General features: G+C 45.3%; 2 protein-coding genes across 8 annotated transcripts in view; one reads left to right on the top strand and one right to left on the bottom strand.

The window, feature by feature from the left end:
• KCNG3 (potassium voltage-gated channel modifier subfamily G member 3) overlaps positions 1 to 16,925 on the bottom strand; it is a 105,476-nt gene extending 88,551 nt beyond the window's left edge. For 3 of the 6 annotated variants that reach the window (XR_010109300.1, XM_057301318.2, XM_063594987.1), the window contains exon 1: positions 15,780 to 16,586. Coding sequence is in view for 5 of the 6 variants with exons in the window: in XM_057301318.2 (XP_057157301.1) it covers positions 15,780 to 16,444 (665 nt within the window). In the remaining variant the exon portion in view is untranslated. Of the gene's footprint in view, positions 1 to 15,779 lie in introns of all 6 variants that reach the window. The other 3 variants (XM_008961311.4, XM_034953031.3, XM_063594986.1) reach the window with 3 other exon arrangements.
• Positions 16,926 to 17,655: 730 nt separating this feature from the next.
• MTA3 (metastasis associated 1 family member 3) overlaps positions 17,656 to 25,367 on the top strand; it is a 289,993-nt gene continuing 282,281 nt past the window's right edge. The window contains exon 1 of one of the 2 annotated variants that reach the window (XR_004669803.2): positions 17,656 to 17,949. The gene's annotated coding sequence lies outside the window, so the exon portion shown is untranslated. Of the gene's footprint in view, positions 17,950 to 18,105; positions 18,198 to 25,367 lie in introns of those variants that run through there. The other variant, XR_010109299.1, reaches the window with a different exon arrangement.

Below are 25,367 nucleotides of genomic sequence, written 5' to 3'. Positions count from 1 at the left end.
AAAAAATTAGCCGGGCATGGTGGCAGGCACCTGTAGTCCCAGCTGCTCAGGAGGCTGAGGCAGGAGAATGGTGTGAACCCGGGAGGCGGAGGTTGCAGGGAGCTGAGATTGCGCCACTGCACTCCAGCCTGAGCGACAGAGCAAGACTCTGTTTCAAAAAAAAAAAAAAGAAAAAAAAAAGTACTGATTAAAAAAAAATACTTAGATCAAAAGGTTTCCAGTGACTGCTAAATACACTAGTTACTCTTCTGCTTAAAGGCAGAAAGGGACGATACATTAAAATATTTCAAGACAAATTTTTCAATACTATATATATGTGTGTGTATATACATATATATACACACACATATATACACACACACACACACACACACATATATATATATATATTTTTTTTTTTTGAGACGGAGTCTTGCTCTGCCACCCAGGCTGGAGTGCAGTGGCGCAATCTCGGCTCACTGCAACCTCCACCTCCCGGGTTCACGCCATTCTCCTGCCCCAGCCTCCCGAGTAGCTGGTCAATACAAAATTTTTATTAGATATTTGTGTCGGGGTCGGACATGGTGGCTCAGGCCTGCAATCCTAGCACTTTGGGAGGCCGAGGTGGGTGGATCACCTGAGGTCAGGAGTTCGAGACTAGCCTGGCCAGCATGGCGAAAATCCGTCTCTATTAAAAATATAAAAATTAGCCAAGCATGGTAGTGCATGTCTGTAATCCCAGCTACTAGGGAGGCTGAGGCCAGAGAATCGTTTGAACCCAGGAGACAGAAGTTGCAGTGAGCCGAGATCGTGCCACTGCACTCCAGCCTGGGTGACAAAGCAAGACCCCGTCTCAAAAAAAATATATATTTTTTTTTGAGTCACCTCTTTCACGGGCATCCCACAGGGTTTTATACCCTGACACAACGCACCTTAGTAAGGTTCTGGATGAGTGAGAGGAGTGTTTTTCATTTGTAAAGTGGGAGTTGGAATTGTGAAAGGAGAGCCTGGAGCCTTTATCACAAGCACGTTCTCAGGCCTACTTGTTATAGGTGTCCACATTGAAGTTGAGGACTTGGAAACTGGTTGCCTTTAAAACCATGGTTCTCAAACTTTTGGGGCTCAGGACCCCTTTACACTCAACTCCTGAGGATCTAAAGGAGCTTTTGTTTTATGTAAATTACATCTATCTATATTTATCATATTATATATTAAACTAGAATTTTTTTTGAGATAGGGTCTCACTATGTTGCCCAGGTTGGAGTGCAATGGCACCTTCATGGCTCACTGCAGCCCTGACCTCCTGGGCTCAAGCAATTCTCCCACTTCAGCCTCCTGAGTAGCTGGGAGTAGTGCACGTCACCATGCCTAGCTAATTTTCTTAATTTGTAGAGAAGAGGTCTCATTATATTGCCCAGGCTGGTCTTGAACTCCTGGGCTCAAGTGATCCTCCCACCTAGGCCTCCCAAAGTGCTAGGATTACAGGTCTGAGTCACCACACCTGGCCTGTCAAAGACATTCTTAGGTAAAGCTTAAAAAAAAAAAAAAAATTGAGTACATGGTAGTGGAGGATATAAAAACTAACACAGTTTGGTGTCACTCAAATGACATAACCTCAGAAGCCCTTCTGGGACACCCCAGGCTGTGTTAGTTCTGTCCCCCACCTGCACTCCCTTCCACAGCGGCACCATCTCACCTTCTCTCATAGATGGCTCTATGGCTACTTGAGGGCAAGGGTCCCGTCTTGGTTATGCCTCAAGAGTTACTGGGTAATATTAACACACATAACTCACTTCCTTTCTTAAAGTGTGCATCCCAGTTTATTTCATATAAAATCATAAACTTTTAATACATTACTAAAACAGCTGTCCCTGATTTAATACAGGTTGAGTATCTCTTCTAATATGCTTGGGACTAGAAGTATTTCAGAGTTTGAATTTTTTTTTTTTTTTTTTTGGATTTTGGAGTATTTGCATAATACCACTTGAGTATCTCAAATTCGAAATCCAAAATACTCCAATGAGCATTTCCTTTGAGCATCATGTCAGCACTAAAAAAGTTTCAGATTTTGGCACGTTTTGGATTTTCAGATTTGGGATGCTCAATCTGTAGGACCTATCTCCTGAATCCGAGTTTTGATCACCCATTGCCTCCCCAGCCACCAGATTTACTAAGTCAGACTCAAGGATAGCTAAACTTTCTTTCTCTAGGATAGATACAAAGAATAAAGCACTTACTAGAACCCAGAAGTACCTTGCCATCTCACAACCAGCTCCAAGTAGTGAATCCTGGTATTTTCCAAGGTGGAGCTCAAGCATGAATATCGTCATATAAAAGTGGAATAGCCAGGCTTAGTGACTCACACCTGTAATCCCAACACTTTGGGAGGCCAAGGTGGGCAAATCCCTTGAGCTAGGGAGTTTGAGACCAGTTCTGGGCAACTGAGCAAAACCCCATCTCTACAAAAACTCAAAAAAATTAGCTGGGCATGGTGGTGCATGCTCATAGTCCCAGCCACTTGGGGGGCTGAGGCAGGAGGGTCGCTTGAGCTCAGTAGGTCGAGGCTGCAGTGAGCCAAGATAGCACCACTGCACTTCAGTCTGGGTGACAAAATGAGACCCTGTCTCAAAAAAAAAAAAAAAAAGAAAGAAAAATAAAGAAAAAAAGAGTGGCATAAATGAGGCTTAAGCATCTCTTGAAATTAACACAAATCAGGCAGGCGGGGTGACTCACACCTGTAATCCCAGCACTTTGGGAGGCCAAGGCGGGCAAATCACTTGAGGCCAGGAGTTCGAGACCTGACTGGGCAACATGGTGAAACCCTGTCTCTACTAAAAATAACAAAAATTAGCCAGGCGTGTTGGTGCATGTCTGTAACCCCACCTACTCAGGAGGCTGAGGCACAAGAATTGCTTGAACCCAGGAGGTGGAGGTTGCAGTGAGCCGAGATTGCATGCACCATTGCACTCCAGCCTGGGTGACAGAGCAAGACTTTGTCTCAAATTAGAAAACAAAAACAAACAAACAAAAACACACACAGATAGTCCTTAACTTCTAAATACTTGATATCCCACACCAACCATAAAAGCCCCTGTTCTACCAGAACTATCATGATTCAATAAGTTCTAATTATTGTTTAGTACTTTGGGGAAATAGAACACTCTGTAAGTCAGGGTGGTCCTCAGTTGGATCCAAGGGCGCTTAGCATGGCTGGTTAGAAGACTAGAATCAGGCATCACTTCCTGATCCTGGAAGCCACCAAATATCACAGGTACTCTCGTTATCCCCATCTTACAGACAAGCAAACTCAGCCTTAGGGAAAGAACATGCCTGAGGTCCTGTAGCTAGACAGTGGTAAAGTGTTAAGTCCAGGCCTGGGTGGCACCACCATTCTAAATCAGGGGTTGGCAAATGTTTCCTATAAAGGGCCAGATAGTAAATGTTTTAGGCTTTTCAGGCCATACAGTTTCTATTGCAACTACCCACCTCTGCCAAAGTAGTAGGAAAGCTGCCATAAACAATATGTAAAAGAATGAGTGTGGCTGTGTTCCAATAAAACTTTATTTATGGACACTAAAATGTGAATGTCATGTAGTGTTCACGAGTCATAAAATATTCTTCTTTCAATTTTTTTTCAACATTTACAAAATGTAAAAACCATAACTACTCGTAAGGCTGAGACAGGAAGAGCCTTTAAGCTCGAGTTCAAGACCAGCCTAGGCAGCATATTGAGACCCCATCTTAAAAAAAAAAAAAAAAAGTAAAATCCTTTTTTTTTTCTTTGAGATGGAGTCTTGCTCTGTTGCCCAGGCTAGAGTGCAGTGGCGTGATCTTGGCTCACTGCAACCTCCACCTGGGTTCAAGCAATTTTTGTGCCTCAGTCTCCCTAGTAGCTGGGATTACAGGCATGCACCATCACACCCGGCTAATTTTTCTATTTTTAGTAGAGACAGGGTTTCGCCGTGTTGGTCTCGAACTCCTGACCTCAGGTGATCTGCCCGCCTCACCCTCCCAAAGTGCTGGGATTTCAGGCATGAGCCACCGCGCCTGGCCAAAATCCATTCTTACTTAGTTCAGGGGCTACACAAAAACCAGGCAGTGGGCCTGAGTTCGTCTGCGGGTTATAGTCTGCCCACCCCAGCTCCAGACTCCCACTGGTCCTGCAACAAAGTGTGTGGGGGATGAGTAGAGACCCTTGTCATACCATGAGGCCAGAGGCTCACTTGGCTGATTATAACAATATCTTTACCCAGAAAAAGGGAAACCCTGACACCACAGCCTGGATCAACAGGACCTTTAGCTGTCTGAACCCAGGACTCAAGGAAGTCCTTGACCATCCAGGAGAAACCAAATACCAGTACCAAAGGCTTCTGTGAGCTAGCCAAGAAACCCACCCTGCATCTCTTACTGAGGTTCTAACTGGCTTCACTGGCTCCACCCTTGCAGGACCCTGGAGTCTATACTCCACACGCAGACCAAAGCGATCTTTTAAAATTAAGCCAAATTCTCTATTCTCCTCAAAACCCACATTCAGATATAAATCCAAAATCCTTACCAAATGGTAAAAAGAAAACAATCAAACCTAAATCCTTTTAGTTGGTGCATCTATAAGGCGCTTCCTGGGCTACACGTCCCCTGCCTTCCCCCGCATTCCCCACCACTCTCACCTCTCTCGGTTTCCTTCCTGTTGCTCCAATTGACCAAAGACATATCCGCCTCAGGGATTGGTTTGTGCTTCCTCTTCTCTATGCTTAAAACTCTTTCACCCAGCTATCTTCCCAGGTGCCTCCTGCATCCCTCCAGGACCCTATTCAGGCATCACCTATCACAGAGGCCTGTCCTAATCATGGCGCACACTTACACTCTGCACACCCCTTATTCTGACTTATTACTTCATAACACTTATCGCCCTCTGGGTTTTTCTTGTTGTTGTTTTTCTCTAATCCCATGAAAGATAACTTACATTGTGTTTTTTCTTTTGAGATGGGATCTCACTATGTTGCCCAGGCTGGCTTCAAACTCCTGGGCTCAAACAAACTGCCTGCCTCAGCCTCCCAAACAGCTGGGACTACAGTGTTATGTGTTTATTTAATAGAATAGGTGGTCATTGAAAGCAAGGACTTTGTTTTATTCACTGCTATATCCCTAACACCTAAAACAGTCCTAAATACATAGTCGGTGCTCAATAAATGTTTGTTGAATTTAATGAATACATGAATAGGGAGCCATAAAACCAACTTGCAATTGATTTTTAAAAATATAACCTACAGATCGGGCATAGTGGCTCATGCCTATAATCCCAACACTTTGGGAGGCCAAGGCAGGAGAATTGCTTGAGGCCAGAAGTTCAAGACCAGAATGGAAACACAGAGAGACTCTGTCTCTACAAAAAAATTAAAAATTAGCCAGGCAGTAGGCCGGATGCAGTGGCTCACACCTGTAATCCCAGCACTTTGGGAGGCCAAGGTGGGTGGATCACAAGGTCAGGAGTTCAAGACCAGCCTAGCCAACATGGTGAAACTCCGTCTCTACTAAAAATACAAAAATTAGCCAGGCCTGGGCATGGTGGCGCACCCCTGTAATCCCAGCTACTCAGGGGGCTGAGGCACAAGAATCGCTTGAACCCGGGAAGCTGAGGTTGCAGTGAGCTGAGATTGCACCACTGCACTCCAGCCTGGCAAACAGAGCAAGACTCCACCTCAAAACAAAAACAAAAACACTCTAGATGGTGACGGTTGCACAATCTTGTAAATATCCCAAAAACCACTGCATTTTATGGTATGTGAATTATATCTCAATAAAGCTATTCTAGGCCAGGCACAGTGGCTCATGCCTATAATCCCAACACTTTGGGAGACCGAGATACATGGATCACTCAAGTCCAGGAGTTCAAGACCAGCCCGGACAATATAGCAAGATCCCATCTCTACAAAAAATATAAAAATTAGCCAGGCACGGTAGTGTGTCCCTGTAGTCCCAGCTACTTGGGAGGCTACAGTGGGAGGATCGCCAGAGCCAGGGAGGCAGAGGTTGCAGTGAAAGGAGATTGTACCACTGCACTCCAGCCTGGGTGACAGATCAAGACCCTGTCTCAAAAAAAATAAAAACAAAAAAACAGCTGTTCTATTTTTTTAATTACGTTGTTTCCAGATGTTTGCTATTAAATGTGCTATTAAATGTGTTATTAATATAGGATCCTATTCATTACTAACTGCATATGATGATGGTTATCATCAATAAAGAGTAGTTCTGACTTGCATATTTTAGAGGGAAATTTAGCAGTATCTATCAAAAAATGTTTAAAGCACAATCCTTTTAACTCAGCTATTTTCCACTTTGGAATTTAGCCTAAATATATACTCACACCAATTTGCAAGGATATGTGGAAATGATCGTGCTCTGCGCCACTGTTTGCACTTTTGAAAAACTAGTATCAAACTAAGCATTTCTCAGCAGAGTAGAGTGGGAGCATGGGAATCAGAGCCCAGGGCGCCACTGACCCACTGTGTGAGTCTGGACATATTGGATAAAGTACCTAAATCTCAGGCATAAAACTGGGTAACAGCACTACTTCATAGGACTGTAATGAGACTTAGACGACAAAACACATGTCAGTATTCAATAAATATTAACTGTTACAATCATTACTATTATCATCAGATGAGACATTTATTAAATGAATTATGGCATATCCATGCAGTGGAATGCTATACAAATATTTAAAGAATGGGGGAGATTTATGAGAACTAATATGAAAAGAGTTTCTTTTCTTTCTTTCTTTTCGAGACAGGGTCTTGCTCTGTCACCCAAGCTGGAGTGCAGTGCCACAATCACGGCTCATTGCAGCCTCTACCTTCTAGGTTCAAGTGATCCTCCTACCTCAGACTCCTGAGTAGCTGGGATTACAGGAGCACGTCACCACACCCGGCTAAATTTTGTAGAGACGGGATTTCGCCATGTTGCCCAGGCTGGTCTCGAACTCCTGAGCTCAAGCGATCCTCTCGCCTCAGGCCTCCTAAAGTGCTAGGACTACAGGCCTAAGCCCCTGCTCCTGGCATGAAAAGAGTTTCAAAATGTATCATTAAGTAAAAAAGGCCAATTGCTGAACAAGATCATAGAACAATCCCAATTATGTATTTAAAAGAGAAAATCTGACCGGGTGCTGTGGCTCACACCTGTAATCCTAGCATTTTGGGAGGCCGAGAAGGGTGGATCACGTGAGGTCAGGAGTTCGAGACCAGCCTGGCCAACATGGTGAAACTCCATCTCTATTAAAAATACAAAAATTAGCTGGACATGGTGGTGCACACCTGTAGTCCCAGCTACTCGGGGGGCTGAGGCAGGAGAATTGCTTGAACCAGGGAGGCGGAGGTTGCAGTGAGCCGAGATCGTGCCACTGCACTCCAGCCTGGCAACAGAGCGAGACTCCGTCTGAAGAAAAAATAAATAAATAATAAAAGAGAAAATCCGTATGTGTGTATATATATGTAATTGTATACACTTGCATGTATGTGTTTGTGTGTGTGTGTACACGCACATGTGTATATATGTTTATATGTGCATGGAAAGTTTCTCGAAGAATACCCAGAAACTGAGTGGTGGGATTGAAGAGATAGGGCAAGTTAACTTTTCACATTTTAACACTTTTTTTCCGATGAAGAAAGTTCTAATTTTACAAATATAAAAAGAATAATGTTGAAAATAACTTGCTTGCCAAAAGGTAGGGAAAAAAGAAGCACTCTGGTTACAGAAAGGGCATTGACAAAAGAAAGTTTCCACTGAATTCTAAAATTGGCAGCAGCCTGTACACATTAAAAGAAACAGTCTACTGTGAAAGAACAGAATTTAACTGAGGTTCTGGGTTATGTACAATCCTATCAGAGATCTAGTAATTACTGACTTCTGAAAATATCCACCTTATCTGCACAGTAAAAGCACTAAGACTTTCATCTTCAGTTTCAAATACTGCTTTTTATTTTTAAAGTACTTAAAACCTATTGGATTTATACAGTATTGAACTGAAAGGCAATCAAAATAATATAATTGAATTTAAATTTCCATCACCTGGTGTTTCATTTTGATCATTTAATTTTTTTAATTGAGGATTAAAATAACACAAGAAATTTTAACATTTTAAAAATCTCAAATTCTCACCACCACAACACAAAGCAATACCAATTAAAGATCAAAATTCCAACATGAAGCAACTTTTAGAAAAAAATTTCTAAAGAGCAGATCAAAATTATAGCAAGACTTTGCCTGCTAAAGAGATTTAAAACTCAAACAAGAACACTTCAGCTGAGATTGACTAAGGGGACAAAGTCTACAGGCAAAAGGGAGCAAAAAACAAAGGGGCCACTACTTTATGTCTGACCTTTCAGAAGTCACAACTTCTCAAATGCTGCCAGCAAAGAGCATTTTTTTTTTTTTTTAAGACGGAGTCTCACTCTGTCACCCAGGCTGGAGTGCAGTGGTGTGATCTCGGCTCACTGCAAGCTCTGCCTCCTGGGTTCACGCCATTCTCCCACCTCAGCCTCCCGAGTAGCTCGGACTACAGGCGCCCGCCACCATGCCTAGCTAATTTTGTTTTTGTATTTTTAGCAGAGACGGAGTCTCACCGTGTTAGCCAGGATGGTCTCGATCTCCTGACCTCGTGATCCACCCGCCTCGGCCTCCCAAAGTGCTGGGATTACAGGCATGAGCCACCATGCCCGGCAAATGCTTAGTCATTTTAAAAAACAACTTGTCTATATGTTAAAATGAGAAAAAGAACATTAATCTCCTTGGAAGTGTCAGAATAATACTCAGATGTTACTAGAAGGCAAACTGCCTGACAAATCTAGTTTATCTTAATAATCAGATAAAACATTAAGAACATCACCATTCTAAGATTAATTCGTTACTAGAACTGTTTATCAAGGGAGATTGTGAACGTGCTCACTATTATCTTTAACAGGTGAGACAGTCCTCTCAATGAAGACTAAACTCAGTTGTAAAGTAAGGAAAGACGTCTATGATCCTTCTCCCACCAACATGCTGGAGATCCCTCTTCCAGAGTCTGCTCCCCACAATATCCCCAAATGGGAAGCAGATCCTGTAGAAAAAGAACTGGATTCAGGCTTACTGTGTGTGAGCCAAAGTAGTCAAGCGAGAGGGACCCCAGTGCCTGTGGGCCCTAGCACAGCTTCACACAATAAATATCTCATACACTCTCCTAGTCCTGGTAGGTGAGCTGTCATTAATGACATAATAACACCCACATAATTCACCTGAATCCAGTCACTTCTCACCGTCTCCACTGCTATTCCCTAAGATCAAGGTCCATATGCTCTCAGCTGCCAGGTCTCTCCACATCTGCTGTTGACCCTCCCTTCATTCTCTACCCAGTGGTGTTTTTAAAACACATATCATAGCTTTCATCTGCTTAAAACCTTCCAAAGACCTCCCTGTCACATTTGGAAGAAAATCCAAACTCCTTCCCATGGCACACAGGCCCTGCCTGATAGGCCCCACTGCCCTCCAACCTCATCTACCCTTGGACAAAACTATAGCCCACATGGGCCTTCCTTCTGTCCTGTAGACAAGCCCAGCCCATTGCCATCTCAGTGGCATCTTTGCATTAGCTGCTCCCTCTACCCAGAACACTCTTCTCACTCAACTCATGTCACCTTTCACAATCTGAAATGATTTGCTTACTGTGCTGTCTGCTACTATCACCACTAACTGCCCAGCTCCATGACAGCAGGAACCCTTTGTAGGAACCTCTGTGCCCATACTGTCTGACACAGCACCTGGCACAATCACAGGAACTCAAGAGTTGATGAATGGTTAGAATTCACAATTATTGGTCGGGCACGGTGGCTCACTCCCGCAATCCCAGCACTTTGGGAGGCAGAGGCAGGTGAATCACAAGGTCAGGAGTTTGAGACCAGCCTGGCCAATATGGTGAAACCCCATCTCTACTAAAAATACAAAAATTAGCCGGGCGGGGTGGCGGATACCTGTAATCCCAGCTAGTTGGGAGGCTGAGACAGAAGAATCGCTTGAACCCAGGAGGCAGAGGTTGCAGTGAGCTGAGATCGTGCCACTGCACTCCAGCCTGGGTGACAGAGCAAGACTCTGTCTCAAAAAAAAAAAAAAAAAAAAGAATTCACAATTTTTTTTTAATCATTATGCATTTTTGCTCAACAAATAGATAGTGAAAGTGCAGCTACTATGTTTTAGGCAATTGTAGTTGTCTTTTAATGGGGTCCTAAATTAGAAAACAAAGTATTTGCAACTAATATCATAAAAAGAGCTAATTTCTTTTTTTTTTTTTTTGAGATGCAGTCTTGCTCTGTCACTCAGGCTGGAATGCAGTGGCGTGAGCTCAGCTCACTGCAACCTTAATATTATTTTTAATCTTCAAACTAAGAAAGTCATTGACAAAACCAGAAAAAGGTATAAATATCTCATTTTTAAAAGCAAGATGAATGACTCCTCAATATATGTAAAGATGCAAAATCTTGCTCAAAATAAAACAAAACTACTGGATACCATTTTTCCCTTTTCAGCATAGTAAAGATCAAATACTTTGTAGAGTATGCAGAAACATGCTCTCTCCTATATTGCTGGTGGAAGCATCAATTGATACAGTACAATCTTTTTGGAGAGTGGTTTGGAATTATCTGTGAAAATTACAAGTGCATATCTCCTTTGACCCAATGATTTAACTCTCAGGAAGGTATCCTATGGATATACCTGCATAAAAGAAGTAAAATATATATGAACAGGATAATCACTGCAGCGTTTACCACAGACAAGAAACGACATAAATGTATAGTGACTATGGGCCATCTCTACAGTACAACACTACGAAGCTGCAGAATCAGGGAGCTCTCGGACTCACGTGGAATGATCTACATGACACGTTGTTAGTTAAAAAGCAAGTTTCAGGACTGTGTATCACACTGTATTTCTGGCTTTTGTAAATATATATAATGTACTTACAAATATATAAAATGTCTCTGAAATGACAAACCAAAAACCAGTAACTTTGGTTACATCTAGGGAAAAGAACTGAATGGCTGGAAGAATGGAGAAAGGCTTAGTTTTGTAGCTTTGAGATTTTGAACCGTTTTTATATGATTATTAACCATCTAAAACAAATCAATTTAAAAGGATTATCCTCATACATAAAAAGTTCTAAAATATTGCTTTGGAAGACCTAAGATTTCTTCCAAACTTTAGATTGTGCACTGTGCCAAAATTTCGGAGGTTCATATAAGTAAACCATACTCTTATCTTTATTCCTTTCGTACCATTAAGTACTTGATAAATAATTGTTCCTTGATTTTTTTATTGTTGTTTTGTTTTGAGACAGGGTCTCCCTGCTGCCTAGGCTGGAGTGCAGTTGCTGAATCATAGTTCACTGCAACCTTCAACTCCTGGGCTCAGGTGATCCTCCCACCTCAGCCTCTGGAGTAGCTGGGACTACAGGCTGTTTCCTGATAGACCTTTTTCATTTTCTTTTCTTTTTTTTTTTTTGAGACTCAGTCTCACTTTATCGCCCAGGCTGGAGTACAGTAGCGTGATCTCAGCTCGCTGCAAACTCCGCCTCCCAGGTTCAAGCGATTCTCCTGCCTCAGCCTCCTGAGTAGCTGGGATTGCAGTCACCCACCACCACGCTCAGCTAATTTTTGTATTTTTAGTAGAGACGGGGTTTCACCATGTTGGTCTGGCTGGTCTCGAACTCCTGACCTCAGGTGATCCGCCTGCCTCGGCCTCCCAAAGTGCTGGAATTACAGGTGTGAGCCACCACGCCTGGCCCCAAACAGCATTTTAAACTGTGCAATAGAAGACATAGTTCTGGAAGGTTATATTTTGAAATGTTATATAAACAATAGATATTTATGGTGCCTGAATAGCAATTTTTGCGGTAGTGGAGAAATGACAACTCTGGCAAGTACTAAGAATTATTTCCTAGTATTTCAGCTGGGCACAGTGGCTCACACCTGTAATCCCAATACTTTGGGAGGCCAAGGTGGTAGGATTGCTTGAAGCCAGGAGTTCACGACAGGCCTGGGCAACATAGTAAGACCCCACATCTAACTCCTGACCTTGTGATCTGCCCACCTCGGCCTCCCAAAGTGCTGGGATTACAGGCGTGAGCCACCACGCCTGGCCTGTGAGACCCCATGTCTACAAAAAATGTTCTTAATTCACTGGGCGTGGTAGCTCACGCCTGTGGTCCCAGCTACTCCAGAGGCTGAGGTGGGAAAATCACCTGACTCCAGGAGTTCCAGGCTGCAGTGGGCTTGATCGCACCACTGCACTCTGGCCTGGGTGGCAGAATGAGATCTCTTCTCAATCAATCAACAAAAATACAAAATAAAAGATGTTTTAATAACAAATAGTATAAGAGAATTTACCTGCCTTCTAGGACTTTTTATCTAATCCAGCTTAGGAGCCAGGATATGTTTATATGAAAATATAACCATCATGCTAAGAAGGATATCATAGATGCCAAATAAATAGTACAAATAAGCAATTCCTTAAGGAGTTCAGGAGGAAACATCACATCCACTGGGGTAATCAGTAAATGCTTCAAGAGAGGAATAGAATCTGAATTGGGCTTGATGAATAATCCAATTTCACCAGGCTAAGCATTGCACAGTAAGGGACATTTGAGTGGCTCAGGAAGAAGTAAGCAGGCCAGGCTGGACAAATGAAGACTGCAAATGGCAGAGGATACTGTTAACTCCTGGAAAGTCCACTTCATCAGTCCCTGATGCCTGTGCCCTTCCAATGCCCTGGATTAATTTTGACTCTTCCTGGTATTTTCCAGAGTTGTCATTTCTCCTCCATTTCTCCACCACCACAAAGCCATCCAAGCTCTCATCCCCTCCCTCTGGGAAGATCTCCAACTCATCTTCCTGTGTACAATCTTCCCTCTCTCCAAATCACAGAACACATGTACCACATGTACTACTTTATATGCATAACCCATTTACCCTAAACACAAAACTGGCTAATGGCTAGCCACTGCCTGCAAAATAAAATTATTCTCCCTGGAATTCAAGGCCTTCTATCATCTGCTCTCTATCCACCTCTCACTCCATCACTGGACTCAAGCTTCCATAAACATCATATACAAGTTTCTTGCCCATGATGTTCCTTTTATCTTAAAAAATCTCTTTTATTTTGTTCCCAGGCAGGGCACACATGGTTGTACAGGTTGCATTAACTAGAATTTATATAAATGACACTCCCTGGCCAGGCGCGGTGGCTCACGCCTGTAGTCCCAGCACTTTGGAAGGCCGACACGGGTGGATTACCTGAGGTCAGGAATTCGAGACCAGTCTGACCAACATGGAGAAACCCCATCTCTACTAAAAATGCAAAAAATAAAATAAAATAAAATAAATGACACTCCCTGCTAGTTTGGGCAGTGCACAACCTCTGCAACCTTCCAACCATGGTTTGTTTCCATCCTCCACCACCCTGAAGGCCTTCTCTGAACAACAGAACTCTCAGAGATCAATTGTGCCTCTGATTCCTACACCACCAACTTGACACCAACTTTTCTTTACAACAGAAAGTTACAATATTTGGAACACCAGCAGTGCCTTGAACATAATAGATATTCAAAAGATGTTTGCAAACTATGATGGAGTAAGTCAAGATCGGCAGGTTGTCATCAAACTGTAAAGAGCCTTGAAGGCCAAGAAAGAAGTTTTGGCTTTATTTGGCAGATGCAAAATATGGTCAAATAACGAGAATGATGTTTTAGAAAGACTAATTTCAGCAACCACAAGCAAGCAGGGTTTTAACGACTATACTTAAAGTGACAGGTTAAGGGCCCTCTCTGTTGAAGGGCAGAGGGGAGCTTCCTCTGTAATGAGCAGCATCCTCATTCGGCCATCCTGCAGTTTATCTGTTTGGGATTGCAGATATCGGTTTTCATATACCTACACTCAGAGAGTGAAGCTAAAACTGGGCCATTAAGCTAAGAAAAACATGCTTTTGCCTGAAATATCTAAGTATCTAGGAAACAGCTCTGACTTGAATAATTATACACATACATAAAATACATATACACAAATAAGCATTACTTTTCTCCCTTCACTTCTTTTGCAGTCTCCCTCTTTTCCATCTCTGTCTTCCCTTTTTTGTTTCTTGTGTTTCTCTCCCTAAAATTACTATGCATTTCTCTCATTTCTTTACAAATGCTTTACATTAATGATCTCCATATGGCCCTTTCCCTCTCCCAAAACACCCTCCCTCCCCCAAGATTATATTTGAGGTATTTTACTGGTTTTGCTCATATACTGGTTCAGTCAACTCCCTCATTATCTGCACTAATAATAATTCAATTCCCCTGTTTCCTTTGCTAATGTAGCTCAAACCTTCACTAACCTTAGAATTCTACAGTTACTGGAGAATCAAAATTCCAAGTCCATTTTCCTAAAGCCCTCCTTAAAAAAAAAAGGCATTTATGTATTTAGGTAAATAAATTAATTTCATTGTATTGTTGGAGAACCAAATAAGTAACTCTTATCTGTAAATTCAAAACTGTTAGAACCTAATTCACTAAACAAAATGAGTTTCCTAATGAATTTCCTTTCAAAGCATGTATCTTCGATTTCAAGCCAAGAAGAAATAATAGACTCCGTGGCACTAGACAATTTTATTTACTTCTTAGATTTGTATAAAAATCCTTACTCCCTACAGGAAGAATATTATGTAGAAGTAATCCACTGCAATAGCAAGGCCGCCGTTCCGAACATGTACATGCCTATCAGTAAAACATGAGAGGGCACAACCTTAAATTTAAAAAATGAATGGAAGAAGGATCTTAAGACAGTGTCAAACAGATAAACTATAATATGCAGTTTGGGTTTTGTGCCCCAAAAGGCTGTCTTCTTTGAAAGTCCATCCTTAGTCTGCTTGCTTATTCCTCCCACTGAATATGCTCACTTGTACTAAAAACGGGAAAGTGCTATCACCACTTCAAGGTAAGACAGTCTAAGAAAAGACTGCAATATTTTCCCATTCATCCTAGTAAAGTGGAAAAAAAAATTTACCCAAATACTGTTTTCTGGATTTAGGACAGTTTAGATTTTTCTCTGTTCTCAAGGTAATGGTTTTTTCCCTTCCCATACCATAGACCCTCTGAAAGTCGCAGTGTGAATCTTTGCTACCAAACGGTGGACAAGAGGTTTGCTAACTCCATACTTTGTAGGAAAAGGGGAAAGAAAAGGGCACAGACATCCATTATTTAGAGTCTATCGGTAAATTAACCTGCTTTATAATATAACGATTCCATTACAGCACATAGTATGCCGGGGGCAGAGTGTATAGAATGTGTGGAGAGTGCACATTTCACCGTAACAAGAATCCATCTTTCCAAACACTACCAAAAATTGGCAAATAATTCAAACTGCGCTTAGTTCAAGGCTTAATTGTTGAACCCTAACAATAAAAGTTCAGAAAAATGTAATTAGCAGGTTGCTCTCTGCGCAAAAGTAAACTACAAAGAGGGGACATTTGTCTATCTCTACACGCCCCTCCCCACGCCTGAGGATTTCGCCCTCAAGAGGTGTGTCTAGTGTAAGGGCCAGACCCCGCTGGTGCCCCGGACAACGGGGTAGGAGTGGGGACCGACCGGTCCCGTAGTTGGCCGCGCCTGGGGCCTCGCTGGGCCGCGCACCCCGCTGGCTCGGTCGCCCGGAGGCGGACAGGACGGAGACGGGACGTATGGACGGGACGGACAGACGCGACAGGACGGACGGGACGGGCAGAGAAGCAGTGCATCCTACCCGGAGGGCTCCCTCCCAGGGCCGGCGGAGTACCTGCTCCGGTCATCCAGGCTGCGGTTGTCGGCGGCTGCGTTGCGCCAGTCGGGCAACGTGCTGGCGCACAGCACCACCATGGACACGATCACGAACACCACCGACACGCTAGCCAGGATCTGCGCGGCCAGCGACGACGTGGGCTCCTCGAAGGTCCGCCGCATGCGCTCCAGCCAGCGCCTGGAGGGAGCCGCCTCGGCCCCGCCGGGGCGCGCCTCGTCGCGGCCCAGCACGCCCGGCTCGTCGGCCGAGTAGAAGGTGTAGGTGTCGGACATGCGGTCGTCGAGGCGGCGCTGGCAGCAGTACTCGAGGTGTGCGCCCTCCAGGCCCCAGTAGATCATCTCGTTGTAGAAGGAGAGCTCGCACATCCGCGGCGCGAAGCGCAGCTTGCCGTGGCCGCGCACGTAGAGCAGGATGAAGCCGAAGGCCTCCGAGTGCCGGTCGAAGAAGTACTCGTTGCGCTCGCGGTCGTAGTCGTCGCACACCTCGAGCACGTCGCGCTCGGAGCGGCAGCCGTGCAGCCGGCTCACGCGGCGCAGCGGGAAGTCCTTCAGCAGCTCCCGGGACAGCGAATACCGGGCGCCGCCCACGTTCAGCACCACCGAGGCCGCCCCGCTGCGCCCGAAGGTCATGGCTGGCCGCCCGGGGGACTTTCGGCCCGAGGGCCCCGCTGCAGCCCCCCACCCCAAGCCGCCACGCGGGGCCTGCCTGCCCGTGGCTGACGGGGGAGCGCGCCGTCGGGGCCCGCGCTCCCTCGGGGCTCCGCTCCTGCCCTCCGCTGGCCCGGGGGTCCCTGGGCTCGAGTATCTCCGGCGCTGCTAGTAGCGCGCCCTCCGCCCGGCGGTACGTGCGGGTGGCCGGGGAGTCCTCGCCGGCGCCAGCGCTGCGCCCCACCGGCTGGGAACGCGGCTGTGTCCGCGCCGCCGACCCTCGCGCCCGAGGGCTGCGCACACCGAGGCCGCGGTGCCCTCTCCCAAGCCGCGACGCCGACCCCCTGAGGGGTGCGGGCGCCGAATGGAGGCGCCGGGGCGGAATAGCTCCCCGTCTCCGGCGCTCCCTGCGGCCGCGGATCCGGCGGCCGCCCCGCCGCCGTCCAGAGGCGAGAGGCAAAGTGAGCGGGTTCGGAGGCGGCGAGGAGCCGGCTCGCGGCGGCGGGGGCGGGGCCTCTGTGCAGTCCTCCTCCTCGCCCGCCGGCTCCGCGCGCGCCGCTCACCTCCCTCCGCGCCGCCCTCCGCTTCCCGCCCGCGCCCGCACCTCCCCGGCTTGCTCGGGCTGGGATTCCCGGGCGCCCCGCCCTGGACCTCGGGCTCCCCGCCTCGTGACGCCGTCCTCCCCCTCCGCTCCCGCCCGTAGTGGCGGGGAGGGGTCCGCAGGGCGGGGGAGCGGGGAGCCCAGCGGCCGGGATGCCTGCTCCCGCGTCCTGCCCTGGGCCATCGGGATGACTTGGGCAGTCCCCAGGGCCCTTTTTAACAGCCCTGGTTCAAAGCCCAGTGTGGACTCGGGTGCGGGGACAGACGGCGTTTGGAGAGCTTTTTCCAGAAACTGTCCGGAGCCCAGCTCGGGTTCTGACATCGCCCCTAAGGATTTCTCAGGGAAGGCATCCCAGCCACGGCTTTTCCTGCCGACTTTGCTCTTCCTACCGCCGCACGGGGCGACCCACGTACCGCGTGCTCCGAGGGCGGCTACACGCCCCATCCCCCAGCCTCGGTGCCGCCTGCCAGCCCGCGGAGGGAAGCGGTCCCCGACCCGGCCCCGGCCCCCACGTTCTGGGGCGCGAGTCCTGAGAAGTCGCCTAACATGTAGCGCGCCTGGACCCTCTCGAGATGCTGCCCTTAGAGTGGGATGAAAGTCTGGGGAGGAACGCCTTGTCACCGGCAAAAACAGCCTTTCTCTTGGTCTTCGTCTGCATCCTCCTTTTCAAAATATCTTGATTTCCCCGCGCACCCCTGACCCGGCTGCAGCACCGGCCCTCCGAGCGGGAAGAGCCCCGTGAAGGCTCCGCATAGCGATCTACCCCGCGCTCTTGTCCGTGCCCAGAGAGCGGGTTCCACTTGGCAGGGATTATTTTAAACTGCTACCAGCAATTCATTCACCTGACACCCGACACCGGCAGCCCAGCCCGCCGGAGGCGAGACAGGTGAGTTGTAAGGCGAACCGTGTTAGATGCAAAACAAATACTAGAAGAAAAAAATAAGGGTGGGGTAGGGTGAGATGCGGTCATCTGACCACAGGGTAACCTGGCTGGTTAAAGGGAAGAGTTTTTCATTGCCCTCTACTTTTCATAATTTTGTAGGATTGTCCGGTGCCCGCTAGAGGTCACCAAACGGAGTCCTTTTGCGCTGGTTCTTAAGTGGATTCCTAGTGAAAAGGCAGACAACTGAAAATGTGAGTGCTGTCTTTAAAGTAAAATCACTCTCGGTGGCTTCTTAAAGAATGAAAATCTCTGTGAGTTGTTTATCCCCAGACTTGGATAATTTATCTTAAGAGCACTAAATGTGATTAAAAGCTCAAAAACAGGAGTTATTTGCTACCTTAGTATCTACTAAATAGTTTGCTATTCAGTATCTATTTTGCTATTTAGTGTCTACTAGGTAGATACTGCTACTTTGCTGTTTAGTATCTACTAAGTAGATATTAAACAAGAAAAATATCTGTAAGAAAGTGAGTTTCAAGACAGAATTGGAGGTGCTGATGGCCATGAGTTGGCACAGAGAAAGGGCAAAACATTCCTAGTAGCAAAATCTCGAATGTGGAGGTTTAAAGTCTGTGAAGAAATATAATGCACTTGCCCACTGAAACAATGGGGATCTCAACTGCAGCATTTAAACTGGATCCCATAAGCAATGGAATCCCTGGAGGTTTCCATAGCAGAAATGGCTTGATGAAAGCTTTATTTCAGGAAGATGCCTTTGCACTTTGGGTCATTCTAAGGAGAAGGTCATTTCGCAACCCAGGAATGGGATCCCCAACCCCATGTCTGTGAAGATGAAGAAGGGTCTGTTCTGAGAAACGCCGAGACCAAGAACTTTGCAGGTCTTGAAGATGGATTTGTTGTAGGACGTGAGGATGGGGAAAAGTTTGCAGATGTGAGCCAGAGATGAGCCTGGCTTGATACCAAGAGCCAATTCATCAGGAAGCCGTTAAAAAATACTTTCTAGAAGCATCACAAGCAATAGAAGACAGAACTATAGTGCCGATTGTTTGCTCTAACATTATTATAGGGTTTATTTCCTGTGTTCTCTCCGTAGAATCCCTCTACTGTCTGTTGATTGAACCAGTTGAAGAAATATCTCATTTTAAATTACATTTGAGCTTAGAAAACAAATTAATTTGATGACAATACAATGTGTGCCTCCTAGGTATATTTTCATAAGATTTCTTAGAGAGATAGGCTTAAATCATTTCATTTGTTTCAAGAGTAATATTTTTATTTGATTTTAATATCATCAACCACTGCTGCAGCAGCAATACCCAAATCGTTTTCTTAAACAAAGAAAACAGTGATGCAGAAATGATAGGCTTGTCTCAATATAATCTGGTTTAGAGAGCATTCTTAAAGCCAATTCTATTCTTTGTACTTTGAGAAGATAATGTTGAGAAGTATTACATCCAGATTCTCTCCTAGACTCGGGATGGTATTTAGGGTCTTCATATCTAAATCTTTAGAATGCATTACAATTTAAAGGTAGAATTTTAGAGTTTGAAAGAACCTAGAGGTTTTCTAGTTTCAGAATCTAGAAAAAAAAAAAAAAAAAAGCAAATTACTCCCATTTTTTTCTCCCCTCCGAAGTTACAAAGCTTCAGAGATGTGGCTGTAACTAGCCCGAGCATTCCCAGCAGCAGCATCCTGGCAGAGGCTAGAATCAGGTTTTCTCATGTCAAACTCTGCTCACTCTGTTTCCAGGGCCTGGATTGCTGCCACAACCTTCTACCTCATCTCTTTGCATTCTAGTTCTTTCGTATCTCTATGAATTCTGAATAAGGCCACCACAGAGCTCTTCCTTCCATCCATTTTCATCAGGGCATTCCCAAGTTCAAAAACCTGAAAGGTGGCTGGGTGTGGTGGCTCACGCCTGTAATCTCAGCACTTTGGAAGGCCGAGGCAGGCAGATCACCCAAGTTCAGGAGTTTGAGACCAGCTTGGCCAACATGGTGAAACCCGTTTCTACTAAAAATTCAAAAAATTAGCCAGGCATGGTGGTGCACACCTGTAATCCCAGCTACTGGGGAGGCTGAGGCAGGAGAATCGCTTGAACCTGGGAGGCAGAGGTTGCAGTGAGCTGAGATTGTGCCATTGGACTCCAGCCTGGGCTACAAGAGCAAAACTCCTCTTGAAACTAGAGGTTTTCAAAAAAAAAACAAAACAAAACCTAAAAGGAGTATATAAAAGTAGATAATTAGAAATTGTCCATACAATAAAGTCCAAATTGGCCAGGCGCGGTGGCTCATGCCTGTAATCCCAGCACTTTGGGAGGCCGAGGCAGGTGGATCATGAGGTCAGGAGTTCGAGAGCAGCCTGGCCAAGATGGTGAAACCCCGTCCCAACTAAAAATACAAAAATTAGCTGGGTGTGGTGGTGCGCCCCTGTAATCCCAGCTACTCAGGAAGCTGAGACACGAGAATCGCTTGAACCCGGGAGGCAGAAGTTGCAGTGAGCCGAGATCGCTCCACTGCACTTGAGCCTGGGTGATGCAGCGAGACTCCATCTCAAAAGAAAAAAAAAAAGTCCAGATTGTCTATAGGGCTCTCTCTAGGCTCAAACCCTGGCTGTATAACTCATTTGCTAAGCCACCTGGAGCCAGTTCCTTAAACCTCATTGATCTTCAGTTTTTCTCCTCCGTAGAATGAAGATAATAATACCTACATCCAAAGGGGTAATGAAAAGATCACAAGCTGATGTGAAGGTGGTATGTAGCTCAGTGCATGACACTAGAAAAATCTCACTTCATGTATGCTTCCTTTAGCCCAAATCAGCCATGCTCATTTCTCATTCCTGGGTTCTAAATAAACACAGATTGGATAAGTGAATTGATTTGTCTAAACATGTGACCAACAACAGAGTAACCTGAAACAAAAAATTCAGTAAAAAGTTGTGACCCTTTTACTCCTGACTCTGGCTTGAACACAGATTCTTCCATCACTTTGCATTGCGTAACTGGATGTGTTCGAGGACTCTGAACAGCCTGTTTGCCCCACAGCTTTAGAAATTGAAATACCCTGTGGGCACTACTGTTCCATGCAGCTTACTTATCAACTCTGTCTGCTTTAAAAAGCCCTTGCCCTGCTGTTAATTCATATTTTTCAATGTTTGCATTTACATCAGTTTATTTCTCAGCCTCTGCCGAATCAGTTGGTACTTTTAAAGTCAGCTTTTCGAATGGAAATTCAAATGGAAACTTCTCTCATTTTAATAAATAAAAGGCTAATGACTTAGCCCAGTGTGCAGAATGACCCCTGTAGAAGGTGTTCAGAAGACCACCAGGATGGCTGAATGGTAGAAAGGAGAGCTTTATTGTTGTTATCAGTTTGCAAGCCAGGAAGAGAAAGTCTCCGGTGTGGACTGAAGGTGCTCTCTCTTCAAAGAGGGAAATAACAGGTTGGGTTTTAGGCCTCACAGGGCCTGTACCATACATAATCAGCAGGCTTGGGGGAAAAGCTGTACATACTTATGGGGGAGGCGCACACATGCATAATTGGTACACATATATGTAACATACATCGTGTTCACTTTGTGATGGGGCTTTAGCATTAAAATGAGGTGGAATTTGGCTCTTTATGTCAACAGGTGAACTACAGGCCACAAAGACAGCTTGTGTGCTGCCTCTGTAAGCTGGCTGAAACTGACCTGGGGTCTGCAGCAGCTCATCAGAAAAGAATGTTTGTAATGGCTGTCTATCCAGACAGAGTTGTTGTCATCTGGGTTGTATAACAGAATTGAAAACTCCTACTTTTAGGGAGTTTAGCCACAGTAATTTAGAAATTTGCCAGCCAAGCCCTGAGCCCTTGACCCATCAGTAACTTGGTTTCCTTATCTTAGGGTCTGTCTTAGTTTATTAAGGGGCATCTATTTTCGTCTCTCAGATTACAAAGGTAGAGCTGTAACTCAATAGCACTATGAGGTTATCCCAAGATTCAGAGAGTGGTCTTGTTTACAGAGCTCTAATACAGGGAGGTATAAGTCAAAGGGTATGAAGTTTCAGTTATATAGGATGAATAAGTCCTAGAGATCTACGATGTGGCATAGTACCTATATTCAATAGTACTATAATGCATACTTAAGCATTTGCTAAGAGGGTAGATCTTTTTTTTTTTTTGAGACGGAGTTTCACTCTTTTTGCCTAGGCTGGAGTGCAATGGTGCGATCTCAGCTCACCGCAACCTCCGCCTCCCAGGTTCAAGCGATTCTCCTGCCTCAGCCTCCTGAGCAGCTGGGATTACAGGCATGCACCATCACCCCGGCTAATATTGTATTTTTAGTAGAGACAGGGTTTCTCCATGTTGGTCAGGCTGGTCTTGAACTCCCAACCTCAGGTGATCCACCCTCCTAGGCCTCCCAAAGTGCTGGGATTACAGGCGTGAGCCACCACGCCCGGCGAGGGTAGATCTTATAGGTGTTCTTATCATTTCAAAAAAAGGAATAGCGGGACATGATGGCTCATGCCTGTAATCCCAGCACTTTCGGAGGCCGAGTCAGGCAGATCACGAGATCAGGATTTCAAGACCAGCCTGACCAACATGGAGAAACCCCGTATCTACTAAAAATACAAAATTAGCCAGGGTGGTGACGCATGCCTGTAATCCCAGCTACTTGGGGAGGCTGAGCAGGAGAATCGCTTGAACCTGGGAGGCGGAGGTTGCGGTGAGCTGAGATCAAGCCAATGCACTACAGCCTAGGCAACAGAGGAAAAAAAAAAAAAAAAAGGAATAATAAAAAAACAGAAAGAAACTTTCAGAAGTGATGGATATGTTTATGGCATAGATTGTGATGACAGTTTCAAAAGTGTATACTCATCTCCAAACTCAAGAAGTTGTATACATGAAATATGTACAGTTTTTTGTATGTTAATCATACCTCAATAAAGTGTTTTCTTTTTTGAAAAAAAAAAAAAGAGAGAGAGATGGCTGGGCATGGTAGCTCATGCCTGTAATCCCAGCACTTTGGGAGGCAGAGGCAGGTGGATCATTTGAGGTCAGGAGTTTGAGACCAGCCTGGGCAACATGGTGAAACTCTGTCTCTACTAAAAATACAAAAATTTGGCTGGTGGCTCACGCCTATAATCTCAGCACTTTGTGAGGCTGAGGCAGGTGGATCACCTGAGGTCAGGAGTTCGAGACCAGCCTGGCCAACATAGTGAAACCCCATCTGTACTCAAAATACAAAAATTAGCTGGACGTGGTGGTGGGCGCCTGTAATACCAGCTACTCGGGAGGCTAAGGCAGGAGAATCTTTTGGACCTGGGAGGCGGAGGTTATAGTGAGCCGAGATCACGCCACTGTACTCCAGCTTGGGTGACAGAGTGAGATTCCATCTCAAAAAAAAAATTAGCTGGGTGTGGTGGCACGTGCCTGTAGTCCCTGCTACTCAGGAGACTGAGGCAGGAGAATCGCTTGAACCTGGGAGGTGGATGCCAGTGCACTCCAGCCTGGGTGACAGAGGCTCTCTCAAAAATAAACAGACAAACAGAAATGAGAGATACAAGAAAAAACGTAAAAGTTCTCAGATATCTAAGGCTGAGGCAAGAAATATGTGTAAGGGAGGGGAAAAATTTTTTCCTCTACCTTCCTAGGTTCTTGGCCTATGCTCCTACAAATTAGACTGACAAAAGATAAATTAACAAGAGAAACACAGTTTATTAGAAACACTTTATTAACAAGTACAGCATAGTACATTATACCGAGAAAATCAAAGGGTTGTTAGTATCAAAATCAAGAGGCTTTATGAAGCTTTTTTTTTTTTTTTTTTTTTTTTTTTGAGACGGAGTCTCACACTCTCGCCCAGGCTGGAGTGCGATGGCGTGATCTCAGCTCACTGCAAGCTCTGCCTCCCGGGTTCACGCCATTCTCCTGCCTCAGCCTCCCGAGTAGCTGGGACTGCAGGTGCCTGCCACTATGCCCGGCTAATTTTCTGTATTTTTAGTAGAGATGGGGTTTCACCGTGTTAGCCAGGATGATCTCCATCTCCTGACCTCATGATCTGCCCACCTCCGCCTCCCAAAGTGCTGGGATTACAGGCGTGAGCCACCGCGCGTGGCCTGTATAGCATCTTAATAAAGAATAATAAATTTGCTATGAAGTAACCAGCTAAAGGAAAAGGAGTTTAGGCTTTTTGGGGTGGCAAACTATGGGAAAGTAAACATGTCAGGAAACTAACAGAAGGTAAGTGTTGTTTTATAAGATGCATTATGCATTACATAGATTCCTCTGGTGCTATCTCTAGGCTGATAAGAGGCTAGGGTCTCCAGTGGTTAAGAATCTTTCTTCCTTTCCTAGTAGAGAAGAGGAGGGCATAATTTTTTTCTTATGTCTGATTCTTCTCAATTGCCTTTAGCTCAAAATAATCCTTACCTCAAAATGGCATATTTTGGGAGGCATATTCTGATCCCCTGCATATGGCATGGAGGCCGTTATTGTATTGTCAGCCAACCCACTCCTAACACTGTGGCTTCATTAAACTTAACATTTAGGTAACATTAAAGTTACCTAACTGAACTTGAGTCCACTACCCAATGCAGTAAAGTCAAACACTGGCATCAGGATTGCAGCGAGAGAAAGTGAGGCATTTATTGCAGAGTGCCAAGCAAGGAGAATCGGACAGCCCATGCTTAAGACCTGAATTCCCAGCTGGTCACGGTGGCTCATGCCTGTAATTCCAGCACTTTGGGAGGCCGAGGCGTGTGGATCACTTGAGGTCAGGAGTTTGAGACCAGCCTGGGCAACATGGTGAAACCCTGTCTCTCCTAAAAATACAAAAATTAGATGGGCCTGGTGGCGCATGCTTGTAATCCCAGCTGCTGGGGAGGCTAAGGCAGGAGAATCACTTGAACCTGGTAGACAGAGGTTGAGGTGAGCCGAGATCATGCCACTGCACTCCAGCCTGGGCAATAGAGTGAGACTCTATCTCAAAAATTTAAATTTAAATTTAAATTTAAAAAAGACCCAAATTCCCTGATGGCTTACAGGTAAGGGTTTCTAAAGTCAGGAAGGCAGAGGTTACAGGCAAAGTCATAAATCAATACATGGAAGCCATACATTGGTTTGACCTGAAAAGGGGGGACATCTCAAAGTGGGGGTGTTGGGGGTGGCCAACCGGTCATAAATGGATTCAAAGATTTCCTGATTTGCAATTGATTAAGGAGTTGAAGCTTTGTCTAAAAATTTGGGATCAGCAAAAAAGAACGTTGGCTCTGGCCTGCAAGTGTGACCTCCTCCAGGACCCTCGGGAAGAATTTTAGAACAAAGAATGGCAGTCTGAGTTCAGCTGTTAGTCCCCCATCTGAGGTCTGTGTGCCAGTGGATGTGTTTGGTGGAGGTACGGGTTTCTGAAAAACAACTCAG

This window comes from Pan paniscus, chromosome 12, assembly GCF_029289425.2.
Source record: "Pan paniscus chromosome 12, NHGRI_mPanPan1-v2.0_pri, whole genome shotgun sequence".
Classification (NCBI taxonomy): Eukaryota; Metazoa; Chordata; class Mammalia; order Primates; family Hominidae; genus Pan; species Pan paniscus.
Note: the sequence above shows the minus strand (reverse complement) of the source record. Positions and strands in the feature narration are given on the sequence as shown.